This window comes from Malania oleifera, chromosome 8 (assembly GCF_029873635.1).
Source record: "Malania oleifera isolate guangnan ecotype guangnan chromosome 8, ASM2987363v1, whole genome shotgun sequence".
NCBI classification, from domain to species: domain Eukaryota; kingdom Viridiplantae; phylum Streptophyta; class Magnoliopsida; order Santalales; family Ximeniaceae; genus Malania; species Malania oleifera.
In genome coordinates this window covers 2,563,458-2,591,049 of record NC_080424.1, presented here as the reverse complement: position 1 = coordinate 2,591,049, position 27,592 = coordinate 2,563,458, and the positions used below count along the sequence as shown (strand labels likewise).

Here is a 27,592-nt window from a genome sequence, read left to right as displayed (position 1 = left end):
GCCATCAATGAAGCTTGATCTTCATAATCCGTATGACTTGCTTGAGTTCCTACTAACAGTGCATGCTAAGGATAGATCTGTTCAAGAAGCTCAGTGCACATGTGAGAAACATTGGTTTTGTCATAATCAAAATAGGATCTGACTCATAGAGTCAACATTCTCCCATTTTTTGATAATGACAAAAATAATTTACAAAAGTGAGCAAAGCCAACAGGCTTCCCCTAAGTATATGCATAGAATTTAAATTTGAAGTACACACATATGACAAATGAAGACCAATTAATACAAATTTTGCATTCAATTTTAATTGTCAATAAAGCTCAATTCTGATATGTATTTAGATGTATTTAGATTTCCCCATGTTGCATTATACATTTCTCCCCCTTTTTCGATATCAGCAAGAAAAGGGCTAAGGTAGGAAAGTAAATACAAGACATTCAGATATAAGAGCCAATTTTGGGAGAAATTTTAAATTTTCGGCAGCATGTCGTTTGAAAATAGAGCAATTCCCAAAAATAAATCAATGGCCTAAATGATCACAAGAATAGCTCATTATTAATGCATGCAAGATATTCAATATAGTCCAAAACAGTGCATGTCATGATTCAAATACATCCAACATTCATGATTAGTATGAAGCACACAAACAACACAACTGGTCATTTAAATGTTTTAACTATCATGAAAAATAAAATTAGACTATAGATACCATTTCAATTGACACATATCATAAGACCCGTGAAAGATTTTAATTAAAAACACACGACATATGATACCAAAAAAGAAGTTTGAGCATAAACACAATCTAACTAGTTTGCATATATTTTCACGTAAGCTCCATTAACCAGGTATGCAACATCCTTTGTAAATTTTTAAACAAACAAAAATAACTTTATGACTTAAAGTTTAAAGCATAGAAAACACAAGTCATGAAATCCTTTAGCACACAAGCAAGAACTAAAACATGTTTAATTTAAAAGCATTTCTTTCTCTATATATATACAGGCATTAAAAATATATCCCCTTTGATATTTGCAAAATGTACTGGGGGTTGTTTGCCAGAAAAATAATATTTTAATTTAAACTCATGCAAGCATAATTTTTCTGATGAATATTTAAGCATAAAACGTCTCATGACTAGAAAAATACAACCGTATGAAATTTAAAGATATATTCGAAGATAAAAACAAAATCATATGGCAAAGATGAATGACTGTTGCAAAACTACATATTTCAACTTAAGATTTTCAATATAACCATTTAATTCAAGCATATGCCACATTTGATTCAACAAAAAATCTAAGCTAAAAAATTTATGAGCATAATATGATAGGCATTTTAATTTCAGAAGTTCCCCCTATTAGTTTGAATTATTGCTTAGATACTATAAATTACTTATACTTTGCAAGGGATTGATTTCATTGAATATGCCAAAGTATAAGTGAGCACACAAACCATTTTTCAAAAACTATACTGGATATTTATTAACAATATTTATCTCTAATCAGTATAGTCATCCCTATAGACAACAAGTGCATCAGAAATAGATATTAAGGCATTCTATACAATTCATGACCCAATAACATTTCATATCAAATCGTAAAGCGTTAAGCACATGATATAATGTTTAGGGTATTCTAAAGAGCCTCAATATTCAAAAATGTGAATTGATGCATGTGAGTCCTATAAGTTCTTTCTATGGGGTAGGTGCTCAACCTCTAAGTGCCTGATGATTATGTTAGGATGAAACTTAATTTTTAATTAGTTTCCACTCATCCTTCAAAAATATTTTAACGTTAATTTTATCATAATCATCTTTAATACAAGGTTTTATATGGAAAAAATCTTGGAAAAATTTCGACAACATGTCATTTGTATATAGGACATTTTCCCATAAAACCTGTACCCGATAAATTCAAAAAAGCAATTTATATTTCAGTTCAAGGCACACGAGAACCTATAATCTACAACCAGCATGCAATTCACATCAACTGCATCCGCCATGCAAGAGTTGACCTTATAAGTCACGTTCGGTTTTGATAATGGCAAATACTCCTGTATTTAATAAATATCTAGTTCATGTGCAAGTCTATATTAGCAGATACATTGATGGCACGTGAAAGCTCAAAGCTTGAAGACAAGTTTATGTTCTCAATTGTAATATATATTTAGTGGTCAAATTGGCCTGTAATAGTAATTAGGATATTTGGTTTGTAATAAGTACACATAACACATGCATGGTTTATTTTGTAAGCTCAAACCAAATAAGAACTAAAAATGACTGTAGAAAGACCTTAGGATTTACCCTTTGGTCGACCTCCGGTCGACCGACACTGGACTTTTTCGGTGTATTCATAATTGGACATAAATGACTCTAAGACACACACATTTGCATCTATGTTTGTTAGACACTTCATTAGGATTTGTATGTATTAAAACGAGACCAAAATGCACACTTTGTGCACTTTCGGTTGACCAAACCAGACAGTTCATTCTGCCCTAGTCGACCGAACCAGGCCTGGGTCAATAGTTGACCAAGGCCCTGGTCGACTGAATCCAGTAGTTTAAAAAGCCCCGATCGACCGAATCCTCCCTAGGTCAACATTTTGACCATTTGGTTGACTGAGCAGAAATTGTACACTAACTACTTGGTCGATTGAGGGTCCTCGGGAAAAATCCCAACGGTCTGGTCGATTGAACCAGCCAGTTCAAAATGGCCCGGTCAATCGAACCTTGGTAAAATGGAAAATTGCCTTTGGAAAGGCACTTTCAGTCGACCGACCATTCAGTTCAAAAATGCCTTGGTCGACCGAACTTGTTTTAGTCGACCGGACCTCAAGTTGCACCTAATTGTTTACCGCAGTTAAAATTTTTAAATAGGGTTAAAATGTTTTAAACATCATTAAAATTTTCTAACAATCCCTAATATGTCCCCAACAGTCAAAAATTCTGTATGTCTATATATACCCTTTCATTTGGGAGAATTAAGTATCGATTGGCAAAAACAAAAATCAAATTTCTCTCTCAAGCAAAATACCCTCTACTGCTCATACTCTTTCTCCAAACACTCTAGCTTACATTCAAAACTCATTAAATCATCTGTAAGTGTTCTTGAGTGTTTAGATAGGAAGGTTTGCTCTTTCTTTGTTGTGAGTTTGATCCATTTTCATTGAGAGCCAAACCAAAAGGATTTTTAGTGGACTTTGCTAATAAGTTCATCCTAAGAAGACTTTACTAGATCTTCTGAGATTGCATATTCGTTGCAACATCTTGAGAAGCTCGTATTTGCTTTTGGTTGCGAAATATTTTCAAAATCATTTACAAATATCTATTGTGCTTTATCATAAAAAAAACATTTGAGGAGATATTTGTTTTTGAGGTGAAACATCTTTGTTGCCATATCCTTTCACTTATATATTATTTGATGAAAAACCAATATTATATATATTTTGCAAGTCCAAGCATATACATATTTATGTGATTGAAATATTCTGCTAATCAATACTCTTGTGCGCATTTGGGGTACAAATCTGCTTTACGTGAAAGCACCCTTATATTGTACCTTTTGATTGTATATCTAAGAGATTCCAAGCGTGGTCTAAGGGGGCGGTAATCCAGCCCGGTAAGGATTGGTGTAAAGGTTGAGGTCAGCCCTGTGCTAATTGACTTGGTTTATATAGGTGATGCTTCACCTGTTTAAATAAGCAAGTTATTGTGATAATCCTTGTGCTAGTTAGCCAAGGCAGGGACGTAGACAGTTGGCTGAACCTCGATAACATATCTGCGTGTCACCCTTATTCTTTACTGCTTTCTGGTGCTTGTGTAATTGATTAAACTGCTTTATTTGACTTCTGATATTACTTGCACTAGATTGACCATAGGGTTGTGAACATATTGCTGTTAGGAGGAACACCTAGGGGATAAATTTTAAAAATACCAATTCACCCCCCTCTAGGGATCATAGTAAAGCTAATAAGGAGGCATTCTAAACTAAGCATGCAATCAGGTAGTATAATTAACTTTCCATATAAAATGTAAACTATCCAACTAGATATTATGAACAATAAATAACCATGGGTAGGAATTCAGCGCAGTACTTATATGGACATTTAGGCATTAAATAAAAATTATGAGAGCATTTTAATTTATATAGCCATGAAAGAGTATATGCTCCCCTTGAGTTATGCGCTAATTCATTTTATGCCTTTTCTTATTTTTTAGGTTCTTTATCCAAGTGTATTAATATTTTCAATGATATATATCTTGACTTTAGATGCTTTGAGCTTAGAGGACCAAAAGGTCACAATAGATATTTCTTTGGGAGTTCTAAACCTATATTTGCCTATTTTTTTATGATTTACACTACGTGAGAGGCCTAAGTTCAAATGGCTTTGAATGTTAAGGTTCGTGCATAGGTTTCTTTGAATTTTGTTCTATCATCTAGATTGAAACCTATACTAATCATTTTAGCCATTTAACTTAATTCACAAAGCTGAAGCTCTAAAAGGTTTGATTTGATATTTGAAAGCTTATAAAAGAAACCTTGGATTAATTTTCTTGAAAAATTAAAATTTATGTTATGTTCAAAGAGTATTTATTGTGAATGGACATGATTCAAGATATTGGCATGGAAGAGGAAATGTCCAAATAATTTAGATAAAGAGCAACTAGAAGAGTATGAATTTTGGAACATTGCTCTTTGGTCATTGGAAAGTATCCTTTAGGTATGATCACAAATTTGGAGTAAGGATACAAATCAATGAGAGGATGGATCTTTACCTGATGTGATCATGGTATGGTGAAGATTTCCTATGGAGGACATAAACCAAAATTAGAGGATTCATAATTTAAGTTCAAAGCAAATTTTTGATTTAACAGTGAAGCTTGAACCCCCTAGTGGATGCCTCTAGTTTTGATCAAGAAAAAAAGTCTTTTAATACGCATTAGAAATATTTGGAATTTATGATCAATAGTGCTTCAAATCTAAAGTGATGACTAAACATTTTATTAGGCATTTTATGCTTTCAAGATGAGTTTAGGACATGATTTTTAACTTTATTTCCTAAAACTCAAATTTGTACAATAGACAAAGTATGCTTAACATTAGATATTCATATTTAAGTGTGAGTTAAGTAATTTGAAATTTAAATACAAGGCAAACATGTCATGTCCATTTGAAAGTGGATTTTTATTCAAGCAGCCAATAATTTCATATTTTAACCAATGAATATATGCAATAAGTTCATATTGGTTATATACTTAGATTTGCATATTGGCTTGATTTTTCAAAATATTTAGTATGTAAGATTTTAAATAGTGAACATATACTAAGATTTTATATTTTCAGCCCTGAACCACTTCCTAAACCTTTAGAAGACACTAGCCCCTATAGCTAATCCTAACTATTAAGGAAGAATTATGTGATCATGTAATTCTTGTTTGAGCAAATTCTTTCTTGAATTTCAAGGGGTTTTCTTTCTTAACAACCCATATCATTTTTCTACCTTTTATTCTTGATGGATTAGGAGTTGGCGATTCTTTAATTTTCCATACTTGTTTGGGTTTCACACCTTTTCTTTTAAAAAGGCAATCAAATTTGGTGTGATTGTATGGACTAGAGGAAGTACTAGCATAATGTTTTGATTCTTTTACAAAGTACCCCATGTATAGGTTCTTCCTTTTCTAATTTTCAACTCCATTAAAACCTATATCTTTCTTATCTAAGGTCATCTTTTGCGAACCTAGCAATTTTTCAAAGTTTTCCTTGTCTCTAGTGAACATGTAGATGATCTTAGATTGATCTTCTATTTTCTTCTTTAGATCTTGAATTTTTGAGTTTTTCAATTCTTTGCAAACATTTTGAAGTTTCATAAGTTCTTTACACATATTGTTTGCTTTATTTTCAAGATCTGCAATTAAGTGGTCCTTTTTGTCATCATTAGAAACTTTAGATTTTAAAACAATCAATTCCTTTTCTAGTGATTCATTCCTACTATCCAATCTTTTAATTTTCAAATTATTTTCCCTTTTAGCAATGAATTTTGAGTCACATTCTTTAATTCATGCATCATACTTGTTTTTTAGCATAGACTATTTTTATTCGATTTAACAAGTAACTTATGAGACCTAATATATTCAATTTGCAGTTCTTCATAAGTAGGCATGCTCTCACTATCATTACTATCATATGATTCACAATCAGACAGATCATTCAAATCAGCATTTGAATCATTTTTAGATTTGTCTACTAAAGTAGAAGGAATAGAGATAACCTCATCATCAGTTAAAGTAACAAAAGCCTGGTTACCTCGCTCAACATCAGTGGAGCTTAAGTCACATAGAGAGATCACCTTGTTTTGCATAGGTGCTCCATATCTCTTCTCAAGTTTATCCCAAATCTTGTTAGCATTATTGCACGCCATAACCTCACATAAAACATTAGAATCTAAAGCATGTAGTAAGGCATTTAAGGCATCAAAATTTATTTGCATTAAGTTCCTAACATGATCATTCAATTCATACTTATATTTAGGAACACTAGTACAACCAATGGATTTAACAGGCACACTATCACCCTGATCAATGACATTCCAAAATTTCCAATTTAAAGCTTTAACATACACAGTCATTTTAAATTTCCATATAGCATAGTTATCACCACAAAATATTCGTGGGTGTCTGACCAGTCTTCCCTCAGATGAAGGGGATGCACTAACACGAGCCATCATGATTTTTTACTAAATAACGTTTAAGTCTAAGTTACGAGGCTCTGATATCAATTGTTAGCTTTCGTGCAATCCCAAAAGAGGGGGGGGGGTGAATTGGGTATTTGAAAATTTATCCCCTAGGTCAATCCATTAATCAACAGTATTACGCAAGCCTAAGGTCAATCTAGTGCATGTAAAATAAATCAATGCAAATATACAATGAAATTTAAACTGCAATGGAAATTTAATCAAGCATGTACAATAAAGCAGTAAAGGAGATGACACCCAGAAATGTTATCAAGGTTTGGCCAAATTGCCTACATCCCAGCCTTGGCTAACAAGTACAAGGATTACCATTATAGGCTCACTTAATGGGTGGAGCGGCACCTAAATAACCAGGTCAATTAGCATAGGGCTGACTTCAACCTTCACAACTAGGTCAATTAACACAGAGCTAACCTCAACCTACACAATCCTTACCAGGCTGAATTATCGCCCCCTCTGGCCATGCCTGGAAATACAACAATATTCACTCAATTAAGTGGTACAGTGATTGTGCTTTCATGTAAAATAGATATGTACCCAATACGCGCAAGTAGTAATCAATTCACACCAAACATGTAGGAACTATAAGCTCAGTGATGTATATTTTTGTGCAAGTCACACTCAACAAGATATGATCACTAATATGCTCAAGAGTGTTCTAATTAAGCTATTTCTTTGAAACAGTATATATCAAATCTCAATAATAATCATGGTTTCAAAGATGGTACAAATATTCAGAACAACTCAAAATATTTTCTTCAATGTAATATGCTCAAGAGTTGCTTGAAAGAATAATATAACTTGTTGAAAAATATTTTTGCATAACAAAATCAAGTTATAAGAATCTTTGCAATGAAAATGCAAAGATCCTTAAGCTAATGAGTTTTTCCCAACACTAGATTTAGTAAATGAAAATATGTGAGAAAACTCTTGTTTAACTCCCCAAAAATAATATCAAACAATCAACTAAACAAATGAGAGTATTAGCACCATCTAATGAACACAAGGACAACCAATAAACTCTCACACTAAGATGTATCAAGGGAATAAATATTGGAGAGTATTTGGAGTGGAATAGACAAAAATAGATTTTTGAGATTGAGAGAACTTTTTTACTAATTATGTTGCTAATCTCATACTAATTATTACAATGAAGCCTTATATATAGAGGTAGGAAAAATTATAGCCGTTAGGACATATAGGGTATCATTATATTTGTTTTAAAATATTTTAACCCCAATAACCCTCTTTAAAAAATTAAATTGCGATAAAAAAATATTGTCCGACCTGAGAGCATCGGTCGACCAGGACAAGTTCCGTCGACCCAAGTTCTTGGGGTTCGGTCGACCGGGCCGAAAATGAACTGTCGGTTCGATCCACCGAACATGTATTGTAACGCCCCAACCTGGGTCTATCAAGGAGCACTGTATCTCTCCTCTTCCACCTGGACTAGACAACAGGGGGGCGGGCCTTATCAGACTAATGACTGGCCCCATAAACCAACACGTATCTTTTTCAATGTGTTTTGTCCTCACTCACACACTTTCTGAGAAAACTTACCAGGTGGTCACCCATCCCAAGATTGCTCCAAGCCAAGCAAGCTTAACTATGGAGTTCTTATGGGAAAGCTTCCGAAAAGAAAGGTGCATCTTGTTGATATGGGTAGTAACATCTAATCCTTATAAGTCTTTCATCTATGGGGTTTCACATGTATATCCGAGGCGATTTTTCATATTTGCGAGGTTCAGTTGACTAGGGTCATTTTGAACTAAATTGGTTGGTTGACCAGACCGTTGGGTTCCCACACGTGGGAACTCGGTCAACCAGGTTGGTGGTATACAATTTTCTCTTGATCGATCAGGAGGTCAAAATGTTGACTTCCTAGCAGGCTCGGTTGACCAGGGCCAAATGAACTACACAATTCAATCGTCTAAGCTGTGGTCAACCTGTTGACTCGGACTAGGTTCGGTCAACCAGGGCCAGATTGAACTACATAGGTCGGTCGATCAGGCTGTGGTCAATTTGTTGACCCATACCATGTTCAGTCGATAGGGGGCAAAATACACATGAGGTGCTGGTTGACCGAAGGTGCACATTTTGTGCATTTCGGTCCTATTTGATCATGCAAACACCCTATTCACTTAGTCATACATATGTTAGTATCCTAGAGTCATTTCTAGGTCTTTTTAAAGACACTGAAAAAATTCGGTCGATCGTAGGGTGCCCTAAGGTCATTCGGTCTCTATGGTCATTCTATGGTCATTTTGAGCTTACAATTACCTACATGCATGACATACAGAGATTATTACAGACCGATATAAATTATTACAGACCAATATAAAAATGAATGCAAATACAATTGAAAATAGGTCTTGATTCCTTTTTCCTCTCCAAACGCCATCAATGAAGCTTGTTCTTCAGAGTCCGTTTGACTTGTTTGAGTTCCTACCAACAGTGCATGCTAAAGATAAACCTATTCAAGAAGCTCAATGCATAGGTAAGAAACATTAGTTTTGTCATAATCAAAACAGGATCAGGCTCATAGAGTCAACACACTAGGTTAGATTGATCAAGCAAAACTTCCTTAAAAGTAGGAAGAGTTGGACATGCGTTAGTCACATGTCCTAGATCCTCACATATGCTGCGTTTTTCAGAAGATGACGGTAAAACTTGCATTTCATTTACCTTCTTAAGTTCAATGGAATCTAACCTCTTAGAAATCAGTGCAAGTCTAGCATTAAAACCATCAGCTTCTTTTAGTTGATATTTACCACCCCCACTAATACATTTTTGCTTTTCAAATCTATCATACACATCAGAGACATCCCAAGATTGGGCATTTTCAGCTAAATAACCAAAATAGTCAAAAGCTTCTTTGGGCCCTTTATTGAAAAACTCACCATTGCATATTGTTTTTACAAATTGCTTCATCTTTGGTTGCAACCCCTCATAGAAAAAACTGATGACCCTCCAATTTTCATATCCATGGTGAGGACATGCATTTAAGAGGTCTTTCAAACGTTCCCAACACTAAAAATGTTTCAACATCATTTTGGCCAAAATTCAAGATTTGTCTTTTCAAAACATTAGTTCTTTGCATAGGAAAAAATTTCTTTAAAAACTTAGTTTGCATTTCTTTCCAAGTCCCAATGGATCTTGGTCTTAAGGAATTCAACCAGGTTTTTTCCTTGTCTTTTAAAAAAAATGGAAACAATTTCAGTCTTATTATCTCCTCAATGCATGTTTTATCCATGAATGTGGAACACACTTTTTCAAACTATTTAATATGCAAATATGGGTTTTTAGATTCAATGCCATGAAAATGAGGTAACAATAGAATTATCCCAAGTTTAAAATTAAAAGCATTTGCATTCAAAGGTAGTATAATGCAGGATGGGGTCCTGGTCCTAATAGGTTGCAAATACTCTCTGAGTGTCCTATTAGGATCCTCCCTATCACAAGGTTCATTTTCAGCCATGATGTTATACGTGTTAAATGACGATTCAAGTGATTCAAGAAACATGTTCACTCGATGATGAGATGGATGAGTTTCTCCTAACCAGTCTAAATGTGTTATCTCTAACCCAACCAGACATACAAACTCAGTATAAACGCAATAAAAAAATAAAAACAAGTCAAAGGAGAGGAAGTAGATATCACCAAGGCTGTAAAGACGTTCACATCTCTATAAACACCCTTTCTGAAATTAGAAAAACACTTTGATGAGGCCAATTGGTCCCCGACAAGGGCGCCAAAAACCTTAACTCGTTCTGAGTTGTGCTTCCAAGTGCAGAAGTTTCAACTTGTATCAAGGATTAGTCCAGGACCGTATTCCATTGGGACCATTGAGTATCAAAGTATTTATGAAAGTTTAGTGAAATCCTATTGCTGTAAAATGTGGCTTGAAAATCTTTTTGGTCTTTTATGATTTTGAAAACAATAAACAAAATGGGAGGTATTTGAGAAAAATGCTAAAATTTGACTGAACTTTTATCGAATTTCCAAAAAATATAAACCTACTAATGCAACCAGACTAAACAGATTAACTTAAACAATTTACCAAACATTTAGGTTACGAGTACGGGTGAGCAAACGGTTGGTTCAGCTAAATTTGGGTAATTAACCGAATTAACCAAAAAATTCGGCTAAATAATATTGTTAACTGAACCGACTGAACTACTGAATCACACCGAACCGAACTTGACTGAATTACCGTTTCAGGTAATTCGGTTAACCGATTTTAACCGAATTTATTGAATTATACATTAAATAAAAATTTCATAATTAATTTATTTTAATAATTGTGTTAATGCATTTACTCTATCACATATGCTTATTTATTTTGAGGTGCAATAATTTTTATTTATTTATTTATTTTTGGGGTGCAATGGTATTGAATAGTTGTACAACCTAGAGATGCTGCTACTGCAAGCGTCGGGGCAGTCGACGATCCGGGTGACAAACGACCTAGTACTGAGTCAGCTACTTAGTCAGAAACTGGTGCTCACCAAGGAACCCAACCCGCTCCAGCGAGGCAACTGCAACCTCTAGTACTTCGCGGAGGACAACGGAACGCGTGTGTGGGTGATCCTGCTGTGGCTTGCTGTCTGCGCCACCCTCTTCACTTGGAAGTTCATCCAGTACAAGCACCGGGTGGTGTTCGATGTCATGGGCTACCGCATCACCACCGCTCCACCGCCAAGGGCGCCGCCGAGACTCTCAAGTTCAACATGGCCCTCATCCTCCTCCCCATTTGCCGGAACACCATCACTTTCCTCTGCAGTCGCACCAAGCTCGGCGTCGTCATCCCCTTCGATGACAACATTAATTTCCACAAGGTATATCCATGTTTATAATAAATAAAAATTATATTCATTATTTATACTTAAATTTTAATTAATTAAATAAATCGGTTAATCGGTTAACCAAAATATCTTTTGCTATTAACCAAACTGAAACCAATTAACCGAATTTTTGTAAATCCCAACCGAATCGACCGAGCCGCATTTTTTACCCGAACCGTAGCGGCCAATTTCGGTCGGTTAATTTGGTTTTCCCCGAATTATGCTCACCCCTAGTTACAGGTTCAACATCCGTGTGCTTCCACCGTTTACTAATTTCTTAGGCCTTACTCTTCTTCTTGTTAATCCAATCAAGGCATTAATAAGATGAAATTTTATTACTAAAGCTCGAGTAAATTTGCCACATCTGAACAGAAGAAAATAAAAACTCTCATTAAGCATCAACCGAATTTCATGTAAAAATTAGTCAATGAAAGTCTTAGATTAAATCAAGGCTTTGATGTGCCTAACATCAACAACAAAACAAAAAATAAGAGTCAACAATTTATCAACGATGTCTTCAATTTTCGGTTTTAACCAAATAAAAGTGTATCAATAATATCATAGGAGAACTAACAAACCATGGAAAGCAAACGTCATTGACCCACAACCCGAGTTACCAAACTTAGCCCCTCATGCTTGCAATCCCAATTTTTCGGGTCAAATTAATTCCACAATAAACCATTGCAATAATAAAATAAAAGAAAACAACTTAAAGAATAATAAACTAGAAGTATACTAATACTAAGAGAAAGCTAATTAATCCACTCTATAATCATGCCCAACATTAACTTAAATGTATACTAAATTAAAAAACTTAAACTAGCATTGAATAATTCAAAATAACAAACTAAAAAGAACAAGAATCTAATTAATCCATAGACTACTCAAATAATAAAGTGAATAAAAATACTCAATCTAATATTAAATTAAATAATGTATTGAAACAACCATAAAAAAAATATTAAACAAGAGAAAGAGAGAGAGGGAGAAACAGAGGAGTACAACAGTTATGGGCCAGGGATACTTCCCATGTAGTCAGAATGAATGGGTTTACTCTTTGACCATGGAAGCAGAGATATAAGCAAGCTTTTGATCGTCCACCCACTTCATGGATGCTTTTGTTTTTTTTTTTTTTTTTATTCTCTTTTTGTAATCTGTTAAACCTTTTGTCTCGAAAACTTCCTTTCCTATCAATGAAATGAAATTATGCATTTTCGTATATTATTTGCATCATGAGTTCAATTGCAAAATTTTTTTACTCATGTTTCATGCGAGGATAGGAAAAATAACCATACAAGCATTCATGAGCCACAAACAAATGTTAGTTATGAAAATTCAAGCTAAGAGGCGAAAGTAAAGGGAGCTGAAACAATTTTCCTCACCATATAAATCCCAATGTTGTGAAGAACTATTTAAAGATCTCGAAGGAATTTAACAAAATACCCGTGCTATGCCATGAATCTTATGTCGGTCCGCTAATCGTGTTTTGATTAAATGATAGATGGCCATCTTTGGCCGACCAGTCCTCCTATAATGAACCTAAATATGGATTTACCATTTACTAACCTATTTGAACTTGAATGCAAGTCATTTTCTTCAAAAGTCATTTTCCAAAAATTAAACTGGGTTCAGGATTTTAGGAGTTTGACAAATAATATGAGACAACAATTAGTTACCCAAAGTATTGATGGCACGCCATTTTTCATCTACCAATAAAATAAAATTTGAGAAGAGAAAAACCCCTTACAAGCCCTCTTGAGCCTAAAAGAATTCAATTTTTGATTAACCTGTCAAATGATCACACCCCACACTGGGGCAGTTTTTGAAACAATTAGTCCCAATTGAGCTTCCAATGGACATGATGCTAAAAAATCCTCCATAAAAGAGAAAGCAAGAATAAGAAAATGTAGAAAAAGAAGAAAAAGAAAAGAAATGAAAAGGGATATGCTTAAGATGTGATCTTTGACCAAGGATTATCCCTTTTGAATTCAGCAAAGTTTGAGTTGTATTATACCCTTTTCTTCTCTAACCAATACCCTAAGCCTAGATTACGGTCCAAATGAAAGTCCTAACTAGATTGGTAGACATTATTGTCTTAAATTAATTGTCAGACTCAAGGTTGATTCTGAACTACGCAATGACTTGATCCTGGAAGGGTACGTAGGCAGCTTGTTCAAGTGACAAGTTCGGTCAATACCTTGCAAAAACCCCAAACTGGGGCAAATGTTATTAGGGGATGAGATTTTTGAGCCTTGGTTTCCTCTTTCTTCTAAAAAATCGTATTCCTAAGCCTACGTTTCATCTCAAGTCTTAAAGACCATCTTGAGATAAAAACATGGGTTAGACTTGGCTAAAATAGGGGCAACAGTTAAACAAAAAGTTCTAGTGGTTTCATGGTAGAACAAGATAGAGGAAAAGAATAGTCCCTCGATAAAACTAGGGTAGTTGGAAAGAAGAAAATTAGCTATTCGGCTTGAAAAGTTAGCATCATCATCATATGGTTCTCGAATACCGGTATGAAGTTTCTCCTTTGAAATAGCATGTAAGCACAGTAAAACATCGATTTTGTGCATATGGCCTTTTAATTTAGCAAATTGTCTTAAATGCATGATTATTCATCATTCATTCAAAAAAAACAAAAACAAAAAAAAAACAAAAAAAAAAAAGAGAAAAAAAAAAAGAAAAAAAAAATCCTTTTTCCATTCTTCAAAAGCTCCAAGAGGAGGAGGAAAAGTCAAAAGGGCTTAATCACCAACACATTTGCCAAAAGAGGATCCTTGTGAAAGGTGGGTAAAATGGTCAGGAATAGTTACAGATGCACCTAAATGAGGCAAACTCTGTGTTGAGTTCTAGTGAAGCCGATTTAGGTGCCTTCATGTCAAAGCCAAATTTGAAGCCAAGATCAATAACAAACGATGGAAACTGGGACAGATTTTGGGTTGAGTTTTGTCTAGACTAATTTTGATGCCTTCGTATCAGAGTGCACGATGAAAACATAGCCAAGATCAGTGGAAGAGGATCGAAATTGTGGCAGTTTTCGAGTTCCATTGCAGCAAATTCAGGAGCTTTCATGACGAAATAGAAGTTGAAAATAGGACCATGACCAGTGAATAAATGAATGAAACTGGGGTAGTTCTCGTGTTAAAAGCACACCCAAGATCAAAGATTGAGTTGTTGATTACAAGCCCATTGGAAGAAGGAAAGTTCATGCATTAGCATGCCTTCCATGCATTGCATAAGAAAAAAAAATACAAAAAGCATCTCATACGATGTGCATACATATTTGCATTCATGCATCATTATGCACACGTACACATAGTAACATATCACTACATTCTAGTACCTCAGCTAGCAACATGCATACATATAGCAATAGAGCACCATTCATTCATACTTACCTGGTTGAATAAACTTTTGTGACAGTTGACCTCAGGAATCAATTGAGGCATTGGTTGTTGAGTCTCAAAGCAGGTAATCTAAAGATGGCCAAAGAACTTTGGGATTTTGTTCCCGATCGATAATCCCTCGTGGAGTAACTCTGAGCTCTACACCTGAGGACATTTTCCAGAAGAATCTCGGGACCTTGCACCTGATTGATCACCCTCAATAGGGTAACCATTTTCCAAAATAATGACCTTCCAAAAGATCTCGAGACCTGACACTTGATTGATCATTCCTAGTGCAGCAATTTTCAGGAGTTAGAACCCTACGCATGATCTTATTCTTCAAAGAGTCTCGAAATTTTGTTCCCGATTGATCACCCCCAGTGGAGCAACTCTGAGCCCTATGCTTGAGGGAATTCTCAAAAAAAAAAAAAAAAGGGAATCTCGAGATTTCTTTTTCGATTGATCATCTCTAGCGAGACAACTATGTTTCAAACTTAAAGATTCATTTTCCAAAAAAAAACTCAAAGTAGTAATTTTTCCAACACAAGATTTCCTACCTAAAAATTTTGGCTCAGGTCATCAAACCCGCCGTGGCTCAGTTTATCACATCCGTAGCAAGCCATTCGAGGAAAACCTTAGTTCGAATCATCAAACCTGCTTTGGCTTAGATTATCACATCCGTAGTAAGCCAATCGAGGAAAACCTTGGCTCGGGTCATCGAACCTGCCTTAGCTTGGATTCCTACATCCATAGCAAACCGACACAAAGATTTGGGTCATCGTACCCCCATGGCTCGAACTCCCACGTCCGCAGCAAACTGACAAAAAGGTTTGGGTCATCATATCCCCATAGCTTAGATTCCTACATCCACAACAAACTAACACAAAGGTTTGGGTCATCGTACCCCCACGAATCAGATTCCTACATCCGTAGCAAACCGCCAAAATGGTTTGGGCCATCGTAACCCCACGACTTAAATTCCTACATCCGCAACAAACCGACACAAAGGTTCAGGTCATCGTACCCCCACAGCTCCGATTCACATTTTTAGCGAACCAACACAGAGGTTTGGGTCATCGTACCCGCACGACTCAGATTCCTACATCCGCAATAAACCAACACAGAGGTTTAGATCATCGTATCCCCATGGCTCGGACTCCCACGTACGCAATATACCAACACAAAGGTTTGGGTCGCTGTACCCCCATGGCCCAAATTTCTACATCCACAACAAGTCATTTGGAGGAAATTATAGCTCAGGTCGATCCACCAGCAATACTCTTGTCCTCATTTAAAAGAAAATCATCCAAATTTTATTAATCACCCTCACTTATGGCGAAGGAATACTGTGGTTACATTTATAGTTCTAGGAGATTACAATAACCAAACCAAAACTCTTCCAAAAAAAAAAAAAACATAAAATAAAATAAAATAAAAAGAAAAAAGAAAAGAACAAGGGGGTACATTTACACGCCTCATATGATAACATAATTATATTACATCATGGCTCTTCATGCCTCTTCACTTCCCTTTTCAAGTTGAGAAACAAGAAGTTTGACCTTTTCCATGCACTGTGGTTTTGAGCCATTTATGCTCCCGTTGGAAGTCCTCCTGGCTTTTCTCCAACCCGACTATTCTAGGCTCAAGGTTGTTGGAGTAAACGGCCACCATTCTTCTCAAATCCTCGACCTCCCATTTCAACATCTTATTTTCTTACCTTAAGTCCCACATTTTCTATTGTTCTTCTCGGTATTTCTGTCGTAAGAGGTTGACTTCATTTTCGAGGAGGGTCACGGTTTGGTTTTAGTTCTGCAAACGATGGACTAAGTGAGATGTCGAGGTCATTGCTTGGGTACTGTGATAAAGTTCTTGGGTAGCTACACCGACATCGGACATCTTGACTAGTACTTCCGCATTCCTCAACATTTCATTTTGGAATTGAAGAGAGAGTTGGAAGGAGCCAAGGAAACTAGGACAGGATGGCACCTCCAGTGCCGCATTCAAATCAGGAACCTATTTGGAAGATGAAGCCTTTGCCATAAGAAATAATTGAAAGTTTTGAGAAATTTGAAATGGTTAAGGTGCGGTTGCCGTAACATAAGGTGGCCAAAGATGGGTTGCAGTTTCACGTGGAGTTTGCTTGTAGTGTTTAGGTGTGAGAGGAAGTGTGTTAAATAGAACAACAAAAAGATTGCCCAGCTGTATATGTTTTAAAGTGTGTGAATGACAAGAGGAAGAGAGAGTCAAAGGTGTGCGCAGAGGGCCCCAACGGCTATGAGTGAGGATGAGTCATGAAGATGGTGATGAGAGTAGATGTGCATCGAGAAGCCGCCAAGGATTATGAGTAAGGATGAGCTATGAGAATCATGAAGTCCCCCAGCTGTTAGTGGAGGATTATGTTCACAAGGCAGTGAAAAAAATCTAGGGACGGATTTTGAAAGACATGGAGTCATTGTAATATCTAAATCCAAGAAAGCAAAAAAAAAAAACAAGCGCATTTATTCTCGGGGCCCATTTTAAAAGAACCTGAACAAAGCCCAACAACCATTTTTTTAAAACCCAAGCCTGTTCATTTTTAAAACCAAAGCCCCAAACCTATTTTTAAAAGGAACCTAGGCCCAAAACCTTAACCAAGTCTAACCATTTAAATATACTCGGGCCCTGTTTTTTTAAAAAGGAAAGTGGGCTGGCCCGTTTTAAAAGTGTCATAGGCCCTATTTTTTCTGAAGTGGGCTGGCCCATTTTAAAACTCAATCTAAGCCCATTTTTTGAAATCAAACTCAGGCCCGATTCACTCAAGCCCATTCTCATAAGTCCCAAAGTCCACACGTGACCTAGACACATGATAGAGCCCTTGTGGCTCGCTCGACGTCCCTCGAATTCACTCAACTCACCCGGGTTGACTCACACACTCAGTAGGTTGACTCGCATGAGTTAACCTTGACATTCACTCACCAAGTCGAAGATGAGTTGACTTTTCTTCAACCTCACCAACCAACCTAAAACTGTAATCCCCGAAACTAGAGCCTGACATCAACACCCTTCAGATCATCACAAATATCACACACACCCCCATTTGAATCACACACATATCATATCCAAAAAGGAGAAAAATTGACAAAAACAAAAGGAAAAACAAAAACAAAAAAAAAAATCAAATAAAGGGAGAATAGGGGATACTTAGCTTTTTATACTTCTTGGATCTTCTTTGATGACTCCTTGAAACACCTTTGGCCAACCGGCTGTTTGTCATCGTCCAAGCAAACCTTGTGTAGTTTCGAACACACTCGTGTGTTTGGTAGCCCGTTGACAGCCGATGAATGAGGAGGATGAGAGCTTTGCTAATATGAGAAGGAAAAATAGGTGGTCTGAGAGTCGAGTTTCGAAGGGGGCTCATTTGAGAGAGAAGATAGGGACAGAGAGACTGAAAGAAAAGAACAGAGGAAACCAAGAGATGAACAGAGAGGGTGAGAGAAGAGAGACTGAGAGAGAAGAATAGAGGAGACCTGGAGAAGAACAGAGGGGGTGAGAGAAGAGAGAAGAGAGAGAGAGAGAGAGAGAGAGAGAGGACACTTGAGAGAATGAGAAAAAAATGGATTTAAGTATCTAAAGCCCCGGAGCCACAAGATTCGACAACGTGGCATTCTATTATCCGTTCAATCGAAGAAAACATATGGCTCCCTTACGTCTATCCATTTCTATTCCCCATAAATGGCCCATATCTCACAGTGTTAGTACTCTGGATAGCCGTCAGATACTCGCAGATCAGTAATGGTCAAGATCGCCTCGTTTAAGAAGCCATCATGAGTGTCTGCACATTTCTCCACTCACCAAGTGACACATGGCAAGTGCATGGCCCTCATCATTAATGCCGATAGAAGCCTGTGAACCCTCTCCACAAGCTGTCAGATCATCCCTCCATTGGACGAATCAGATCATGCCACGACAGGAGATCTATGCGGGTCAAATCCCTATCGTCGGATCCCTGCAGTGCACTAATGGCCCGGATCACTCCGCGTCAGCACATTAGCATTAGGAGTCTGTGCCCCCTCCTCAACCGCACGATCTGTTTTTTCTAGGGACGACTTGGATCGCTCCACATTAGCAATCTGAGTACCACTTGCTGCTTATTGTCAGATGTGTGTTTTATCGAGACAGTGAGGATCTCTCCATTTTAGCAATCCGAGCATACCTCATCTCCACTCTTGAATCCCGCTTTTCCAAGGACAACATGGATTGAGCCACGTCACCGATCTGCACTCACATACACTCATCAATTGGGCCACTGACACATGGCTCATTTTCCCTAACGCACGAAACTGGTGGACCCCACACATCTTTGTAGGTCCCACGCTGCTTGTGGACCCCACACTTTTTTGTAGGTCCCATGATGCTTGCGAACCCCAAACATTTTCGTAGGTCCCATAATGCTTGTGAAGCCCAGATGGTTTGCAGGCCCCACATCTTTTGGTATGTTAGCTTGGATTCATATATCCATTGCATGTTACTTCCTTTGGTACACTAGCTCAGATTCCTACATCCGGTGCATGTTACTCTCTTTGGTACGCTAGCTCGAATTCCTACATCTGGTGCACGTTACCTCCTTTAGTATGCTAGCTCAGATTCCTATATCTTGTGCATGCTAGCTCGGGTTCCTATAACCCTCACATGGCTTGTGGACCCCATATGGCTTGTGGACCCCACATAACCTAGTACACTAGCTAAGATTCTTACATCCAATGCACGTCACCCCTTTTGGTATGCTAGCTTAGATTCCTATATCCGGTGCACGTTACCCCCTTTGGTATGCTAACTCGGATTCTTACATCCGGTGCACGTTACCTCCTTTGGTATGCTAGCTTGGATTCCTACATCCTGTGCACATTACCTCCTTTGGTACGCTAGCTCGGATTCCTACATCTGGTGCATGTTACCTTATTTAATACACTATCTTGAATCCCTATTTCCGATGCATGCTAGCTTGGGTTCCTATAACCCTCACACGGCTTGTGGACCCCACATGGCTTGTGGCCCCCACATATCTCCATTGGGCCTTACATGATTTATGAGCCCCACATCTCCTAGTACGCTAGTTCGGATTCTTACATCCGGTGCATGCTACCTCCTTTACTACACTAGCTCGAATCCCTATATCCGGTGCATGCTAGCTTGGGTTCCTATAACCCTCACACGGCTCATGGACCCTACATGGCTTGTCGGCCCCACATATCTCCATTAGGCCTCACATAATTTGTTGGCCCCACATCTCTTGGTATCCTAGCTCAGATTCCTACATCCGTTGCACATTACCTCCTTTAGGGCACTAGTTCAGATCCCTATATCCGGTGCATGCTAGCTCATGTTCCTATAACCCTCCCACATCTTGTGAGCCCTATGCTTTGTTCCCCTCTTTATCATTCATCCCATGCTATATTCCCTCCATCACTTTTCACCCCATGCTTCGTTCCCCCCATAATTACTCTCTTATGTCTTGTTTCTCATGCTTGCCCCAAGTTAAGTTTATAAATAGTCATCTCATTCTAAGCACAAAGGAGGAGTTTTTCTTGGTGTTAAGGAGAAGATTTAGAATATTGAAGTCTTCTATTATAAGTTTTTGAAGCTTGTGTCTTTCTCTGTGGGTAAGGAGTGAGGTTACGTTTCATTCTCTTAGAAGATCAAGTGGTCGACCGATCTCGTTTCCTACTGGTGCCGAGCCACCCCATTTGAAGAAAGCACTCCGCAGTGCCTCGAGTCAGAGCTCAAGAATCACCCTCGGGAAGACGCTGTAGACTGACCCTTGTAAACTCACTAACACGAAAAGAAGATCAGAGGAGAGGAAGACGAAAGGTAAAAATAATGGACTTTCTCTTCCAAGGTTACATTCAGAAGTGTAATAAATGGGGTATGAAGTTGTGAATCGGGGACTCAAACCCAAAGTTAGGTTCAACCTTGAACCTAAACCCCGTTTATCTCTCTGCAAATTTTTTTAAACCCTTGAGTCGGTATGTAACCAATTTACCGTTTTATTTAGTATGCGATTTTTTTTTCTTTCCTTTAAACGTCTAATTATTCGAAAAACCCATAAAAAATCATAAAATGCCAAAAAAAAAAAAAAATCACAAAAGTTCTTAGGAAAAATTCCAAAATTTTTTTCAAACTTTGATTTCTATGAGTTTTGTCTTAATTTTATTTGTACTATTTTAGAGTTCGGGAAAAATATTGAAAAATCATAAAAGTCACAAAAATGTTTTCACACTTAAAGAAAAATCACAAATACATTTTCAAGGTCCAAGAAATCATTTTTATCCCGAGTGAGCCCAAAACCTCCCAAGGTTTCAAAAATGTCATTTTTCCTTAGAAAAATCCTATAAATTTCAAAATACCTGGGAGTTATTTTTTTGTAAAAACCTATTTCTCGATTTTCCAATCCCAATGATTGCAAAGAAGGGTGTTGAGCTTTTCAAAACACAATATGCCCCGATTTTGAGGGAATACCTATATGTTATTTTTCTTTGGATATTTGTTTTACAATTTTAAAAATTGAGTAATTTTAAAGGCTTATTAAATTAATTTTGGGATAATTATCGACTAATTTGGTACTGTTTGTAAGAATGGGCGCGTAGGGGATGCGAATACCTTCCCCTCGCATAATTGTACTCTCGAGTTTGTCTCTGGTAAAATAGACCAATTCTATCCTTAATTAGATAGTAATCAAGTGTTCTAACCATACTACAAGGTTAGTGGTGACTCCATTACACCATTTTTCATGAAAATTTAAATTCACTTTTCATTCGTTTCGTTCTGCTTGGGAACGTCGCGACAAGTATAACAATTAAGTTAAACAATAATAATAATTTTATTTTTTATTGTATTTTTTTAATGCGTATTATTTGTGATTTTATTATTTTAACTATATTTTTATAATATGCTTTAAAGATGAAATTGTGTATTTTTTTAATTTATATTAGTTTTATAAATGTTACCTAAATGGGTTACTGGTTTTTAATTTTAATTTTAAATTTTGGTTTTTTTTTTGTCATTGCTTTTGATTTTCGCTTTTGTAATTTTTGATAGTAATACCAAATGGTCCCTAAACAAATGAAGGAGCAAAATCTTTAAAATTTAGACCAAATTGTATGTAATTACTAATCTCTAAAATAATTTCTTGTAAAGTTTTCTCAAGGAGAGATGGTGAATTTACATTTCTTTTTTCTATTAATTTCTAACGCTTGTATGCTTCACAAACTTACACCACAAACATTAAGTTAAAGTACAAGTAAAAAATATTAAAGTTTCACAACTATCTTTTAGTTCTACTCTCTCTTATTTGTTTGTCTGATCATCTTTTTTGGCCAATTATTATTATTTTTTTAACTACGTTTGTGTGCGTTGGTTGATTTTCAGTTCAAATAGTTTATTGTAGAAAAAGGGTTCAAAAACTCAATTTAAAAATTATTTCTATTATGAAGTAATAATTTTTGTCTACTCTTAAATTCTAAATTATAATAATTTACATTTAAATAAGAAAATTATTAGGGGAAAAAAAATAAAGACAAACAAAGATGAATAATATGTTTATGTTAGTATTTTTATGCCCAGGCCATAAAGGCTCCCCACCTTGGGAGGGTAAGGGGAGGGTCGTCACAATGTACACAACCTTAACCCTACGTTTATGCGGAGAGATTGTTCCCTTGGACTTGAGCTCATGACTAATCGGTCTCAAAGGAGCAACCTTACCTTTGACCAAAGACCCGCTCTCAACTATTCTTTCTTTCTTCTTCTTCTTGTTTTTTTTTTTTTTAAAGCAAATATTTACGAATGTAGTCCATCTCTTAATCTTATATTGTTTCTTTCTTTACATCATCTCAATGTTAAAATAATCGTAGATTTCTAATCAGTTTCAAATTTTAACTTAAACCAACATCTAAATTTGAATACTTCATTATTTTAGTTGTTGGGCATATAATATTTAAACCAATTTGTTCTAAATATCATTCACACAGACGAGTGCATGTTTTTTTAAGCCCAATGTTAAATCCACATTTCATACTCTGCAAACTAAATGAGAAAAGAAAATCACCAACTACGTCTTCAATCTGCATACAACACATTTTGCATTCTTTCTTAATAGTTTGTTGGTCTTTCATAAAACAGAAAGGGAATACATAAAGAAAAAGGAGTAGTGCTTAAAAATCTTCAATTATATATTGAAGATTTTGGGTTTTCGATTGCCAGTCAAACAATTGGTTCCATTCTCCATGAGGTCAAACGCCACCTCGTTTTTCCCTATTGGACGGGCTGCACACTTCTGGACCCCCACACAAGAATCACGGCCGGAATCAAAACAAACATTCATTTTGGTTAAATCATCACTCCAGTAGTATTCTGCATCGCTGAATTCTCTTAAATTTAAACAAAAATAACGAATCCATAGGTGCTTCTCTTTGCGTGTAAAGTAGTAGAATAACGGAACTTTATTGTAACGAAAAGAAGGGTTATAGACATCACCATTTCTCGTTTCCAATGTAATGGAAAATTCGATTTTTAGATGGAATTCCAAAACATTCAAAACAGCACACACAGCAACTCCCACTATATCACGATACCAATTTGGAGGCAATTGAATAGACACTGAATTCCCCATGTTCTGATAGCTGAACCATTTTGGAATCTCTTTTCCAGGAAGAATAACGGTGAAAAATGATCCTGAGTTAAAAGCCTGCACCAAGAAAAGCCATATTAAGAGAGAGAGAGAGAGAGAGAGAGAGAGAGAGAGAGAGAGAGAGAGAGAGAGAGAGAGAGACCTGCTGTCGATTCTTTATTAACATCTCAACCCAATCATCAATGCATTGATTCTTCAATAATTTTGAGCAATTTGTTGATGTAGCATTCAAATATGAGAGGCAGACTATGTCATTTGGGATTGTCAACAAATTGCAATTAGAGACATATAGACATCTTAAAGAGGATAGCCTTGAGAATGGGAACAATTCCTCAAGTTTTGAGCAGCCCGAGAGATCGAATAATTTAAGAGATTCTAGCATACACATGCTCCTTGGGAGAAACACAAGGTTTTTGCAGTCCCTAAGATCTAGACAAGTGAGGCCACATAGATCTCCAATGGAATGTGGTAGCGTTATGATGGAAGTCCCCCGCAAAGAAAGCACACCTAAACGTGGCATATTACTTGAAACATTAGGAAATGTCCGAATTTTCGAACAGCCTTCAAGACTGAGAATTTCAAGTGATTCCAAGTCAATTGGACTCACAAGATCTTTAAGCTTTTTGCAGCCCTTTAAATACAAAAGAATAAGTCTCTTGAGAGTTCCAATGGATGGATGAATCTTATCCAAATTTATACAATCATTAAGAACTAGTTTCTCAAGGTTTGGGACACCACTAAAATTTGGGGTCTTCCTCAGATTATGGCAGTGACTGAGATTCATGAATTTCAAATTCTTGCATACCTGTTTTAAAGAAAACAAAAGGCAGAGAATGAGTTACTAAGATTCATGAACTTTTTAACTTATTAAAAAACTTTAGAGAAGGAGAGAGAGAGGGAGAGAATTTCTTTTGGACATTATGAAGTATTCAAGTAAAGAAATACAATAGTTAAAAGACATACCTTGGTCCCTTCCCATAGTTTTTTTATGCGGCCATAAGATATATTAAGCTCAACAATGTTCTCCGGATAAAAATTTGCAGGAAAATATTCAAAAGGAAATCCACACCAGTAGAGACACCTTAATTCGTTAGAAAGAAACTTAAGGCTTCCACAAATATGCAATTTACAATCTTTGTACTTTTTCTTATAGAAATCCTCATCATAACCTCCTCGTAGTCCGCAAGGATATTTAACTTTCGAGTCCGTGTAACAGATTTTGAGCAATCTTAGATTGGTCATGGTTGCAAAGGCTTCAGCACTAAAATTCAACTCTTCTAGTCTACCAAGGTCTAAGAATATGGCTTCAACTGCTTCAGTCCCCTATAGAGATGACATAAGTGTTTAAAACCTTAAACGGATTCCTTTAAATGCATTCCATGTCATATGGTAAACAATGTTTAGACTTATAATATATCAATTCCAAAATGTCAAGAGAAAGTTTGTGTATAGGGCTCTTACTGATTTTTTTGATAGTACGTGACAAACATCTTCATAGGACCATAACCTACTGCGTTTGCCAGGCTCTTTAGGGGACTCTTGACGAACAATATCCCTTGCCATTTCTCGTAATAAGTCATGCACCGAGAAGCAATATTCCCTTGCTATAAGTGACTTTTCAACAAGAACACTAACATCAGCAAGGCAAAAATATTCACACCCCTCTAGTATTTTAATTGCATACTCCTTTGCATCTCTTTGAAAGAAACATGCAATATCAAGAAATAAATTCTTCTGCTGATTATCCAGTGCATCATAACTTATTCTAAGAATCTTTTGAATATCATCATGGGGACACATTTTTAGTTTATTCAACACACTTTTCCATTCATCAACACCTCTGCCACAAAGATGAGAACCCAAAATTTTTAGCGCTAATGGAAGGCCGCTTGCATAACTTACTAGTGAGTTTACAACTTTAGAATATTCTTCTTTTGGGTATTCCTGCCCAAAAGCGTTCAAGCAAAGGAGTTTGACAGCTTCTCTATCGTCCAATTGTTCAACCTTATATATGTTTTTCACATTATGTGCAATTAACAAATGTTCATCTCTAGTCGTGATGATGATTCGACTTCCAAGGCCAAACCAATTATGCTCCCCAGCAAGTGCTTTTAACTGTTCTAACTTATCCACATTGTCAAGGACAATAAGAACCTTTCTGAAATGAAGCCTACTCCTTATGAAATTTGCTCCCATACTACAATTATCTATATATATTCTTTCCATAAAGATTTTGAAAAAAAGTTCTTCTTGTAAAGAAACTAAATCATGTTGTCTCCTTAAATTTGCAAGAAAGCAACATACTTCAAATTGAACAGAGATTTGATCGTAAACAACTTCTGCAATGGTGGTTTTACCTATGCCACCCATGCCCAATATTCCAACAAAGCGAACATCATTGAGTTCCGTGCATAACAATGAATCCAATTTTTCTATGCGAGAACCAATACCAAATAGACCCTTTTGAATACTTTTGGAAAAATACTTCAGTTTGTTTAGTATAAAGCGGACAACTTCATCAATAAGCTTGGATTCGGACCTGATGAAGACAGAACAAAAGGCTTGGCAAGATTACATAATCCACAAATAGTTAAATAACAAATAGTTAAATACACACACAAAAAAAAAATTGTTCTATTTATTCCTTCTGCTTTTGATTAACCATAAGTCAACAATATTAATTCTTATTGTGTGTTATATAAGGAAGTTACCCTACAATCTTAGAGTCTGTGTACTTCAAAATTTTGATTTTGAGCACAAATATCACAAATTGTGAATGACAAATGCAAGAGAATTAAAATATGTTTTCATATATTTCCTAATAAAGAATCATTAGAAAGGTGTTATATATATATATATATATATATATATATATATATATATATATATTATTTCAAACTGCATAAATTTAAATTCATAAAAAAAGACAAAAAGATGTCTTGTATTTATGAGATTGAATTTTAAGATTTGAATTTGAATCTATATAAACTTAAATCCAACGTTATTAAAATGTATGCAAAATTCAAATTTTTAGTTTCAACCCCAAAATTTCAAATATTAAAAAAGAAAAATAATAAAAATCTAAAAGAATTGTACCTTCAGCCTCAATCTTTTTTAACTAAAACATACCTGCCCTGCTCTTGTAAATCCCACCCAGACAAATTGGCAGCTTTGATCAGAGCTTCCCTCCACCTCTGCACCTTCTCCTTTGTCTCTTCTTCGTGTTTCGCAAAGGCTTCTGCGATTTTCCCTGTTTGCTTCCGTACTTCCGAGGGATTCACATTGTAGAAAATGGGGACAACTGTTTGCCGCCTCAGGTTCTTGCATTCCATGATCTTGGCAAGTTCGTCCAGGCACCAAGTCGAAGAAGCGTAGTTTTCTGAGAAAATGATGATCGAAAACCTCGAACCCTCGATGGCTTTCACGAGCTCCAGCGAAATTTCTCTCCCCCTTTCGAGCTTTTCATCGTCCTTGTAGGTGACAATCCCTTTCCGATGCAAAGTCGCGTAGAGATGGCTAACGAAGCTGTTGCGGGTATCTTCGCCCCTAAAGCTCAAGAACGCATCGAATAAAAACTGCAGATCGGAAGAAGAAGAAGAAGAAGACGCCGACGAAGAGCCTCTTCGGTTGCTGGTGGAAGCCATTGGACAATGGAAATTCAGAAGCGACTGAGGGAGTGTGAGTGAGTGAAGGTATTATCAGAGAGCACAATGTGTATGAGCGTCATGGGTTGCTCATTTATGGATGTTCCTACGCGTTGGTGGAAAGTATAAAAATAAAGGGAATGGTTAGGAAATTTCCAATAATAAATCGCTTAATTTGTTTAGGCCAAAAAAAAAAAAAGGAGTGAGGTTGGTGTAGAAGCAATGTGAAAGTTCCTAAATTATGGTTTCCAATAATAAATCACTTAATTTGTTTAGGCTAAAAAAAAAAAGAGTGAGGTTGGTG

The 27,592-nt window shown here is 36.3% G+C and overlaps 1 protein-coding gene across 1 annotated transcript; it reads right to left on the bottom strand.

The window, feature by feature from the left end:
- Window positions 1–11,425: 11,425 nt before the first annotated feature.
- Window positions 11,426–27,288, bottom strand: LOC131161778 (disease resistance protein RPV1-like). Its single transcript, XM_058117743.1, has 6 exons — window positions 26,774–27,288; window positions 25,124–26,183; window positions 24,608–24,967; window positions 23,787–24,449; window positions 23,215–23,701; window positions 11,426–11,562 (listed from the first exon to the last, which is right to left on the bottom strand). Exons 1-6 carry the CDS (start codon window positions 27,286–27,288, stop codon window positions 11,426–11,428), a joined length of 3,222 nt encoding a protein of 1,073 aa, XP_057973726.1.
- Window positions 27,289–27,592: the final 304 nt, after the last annotated feature.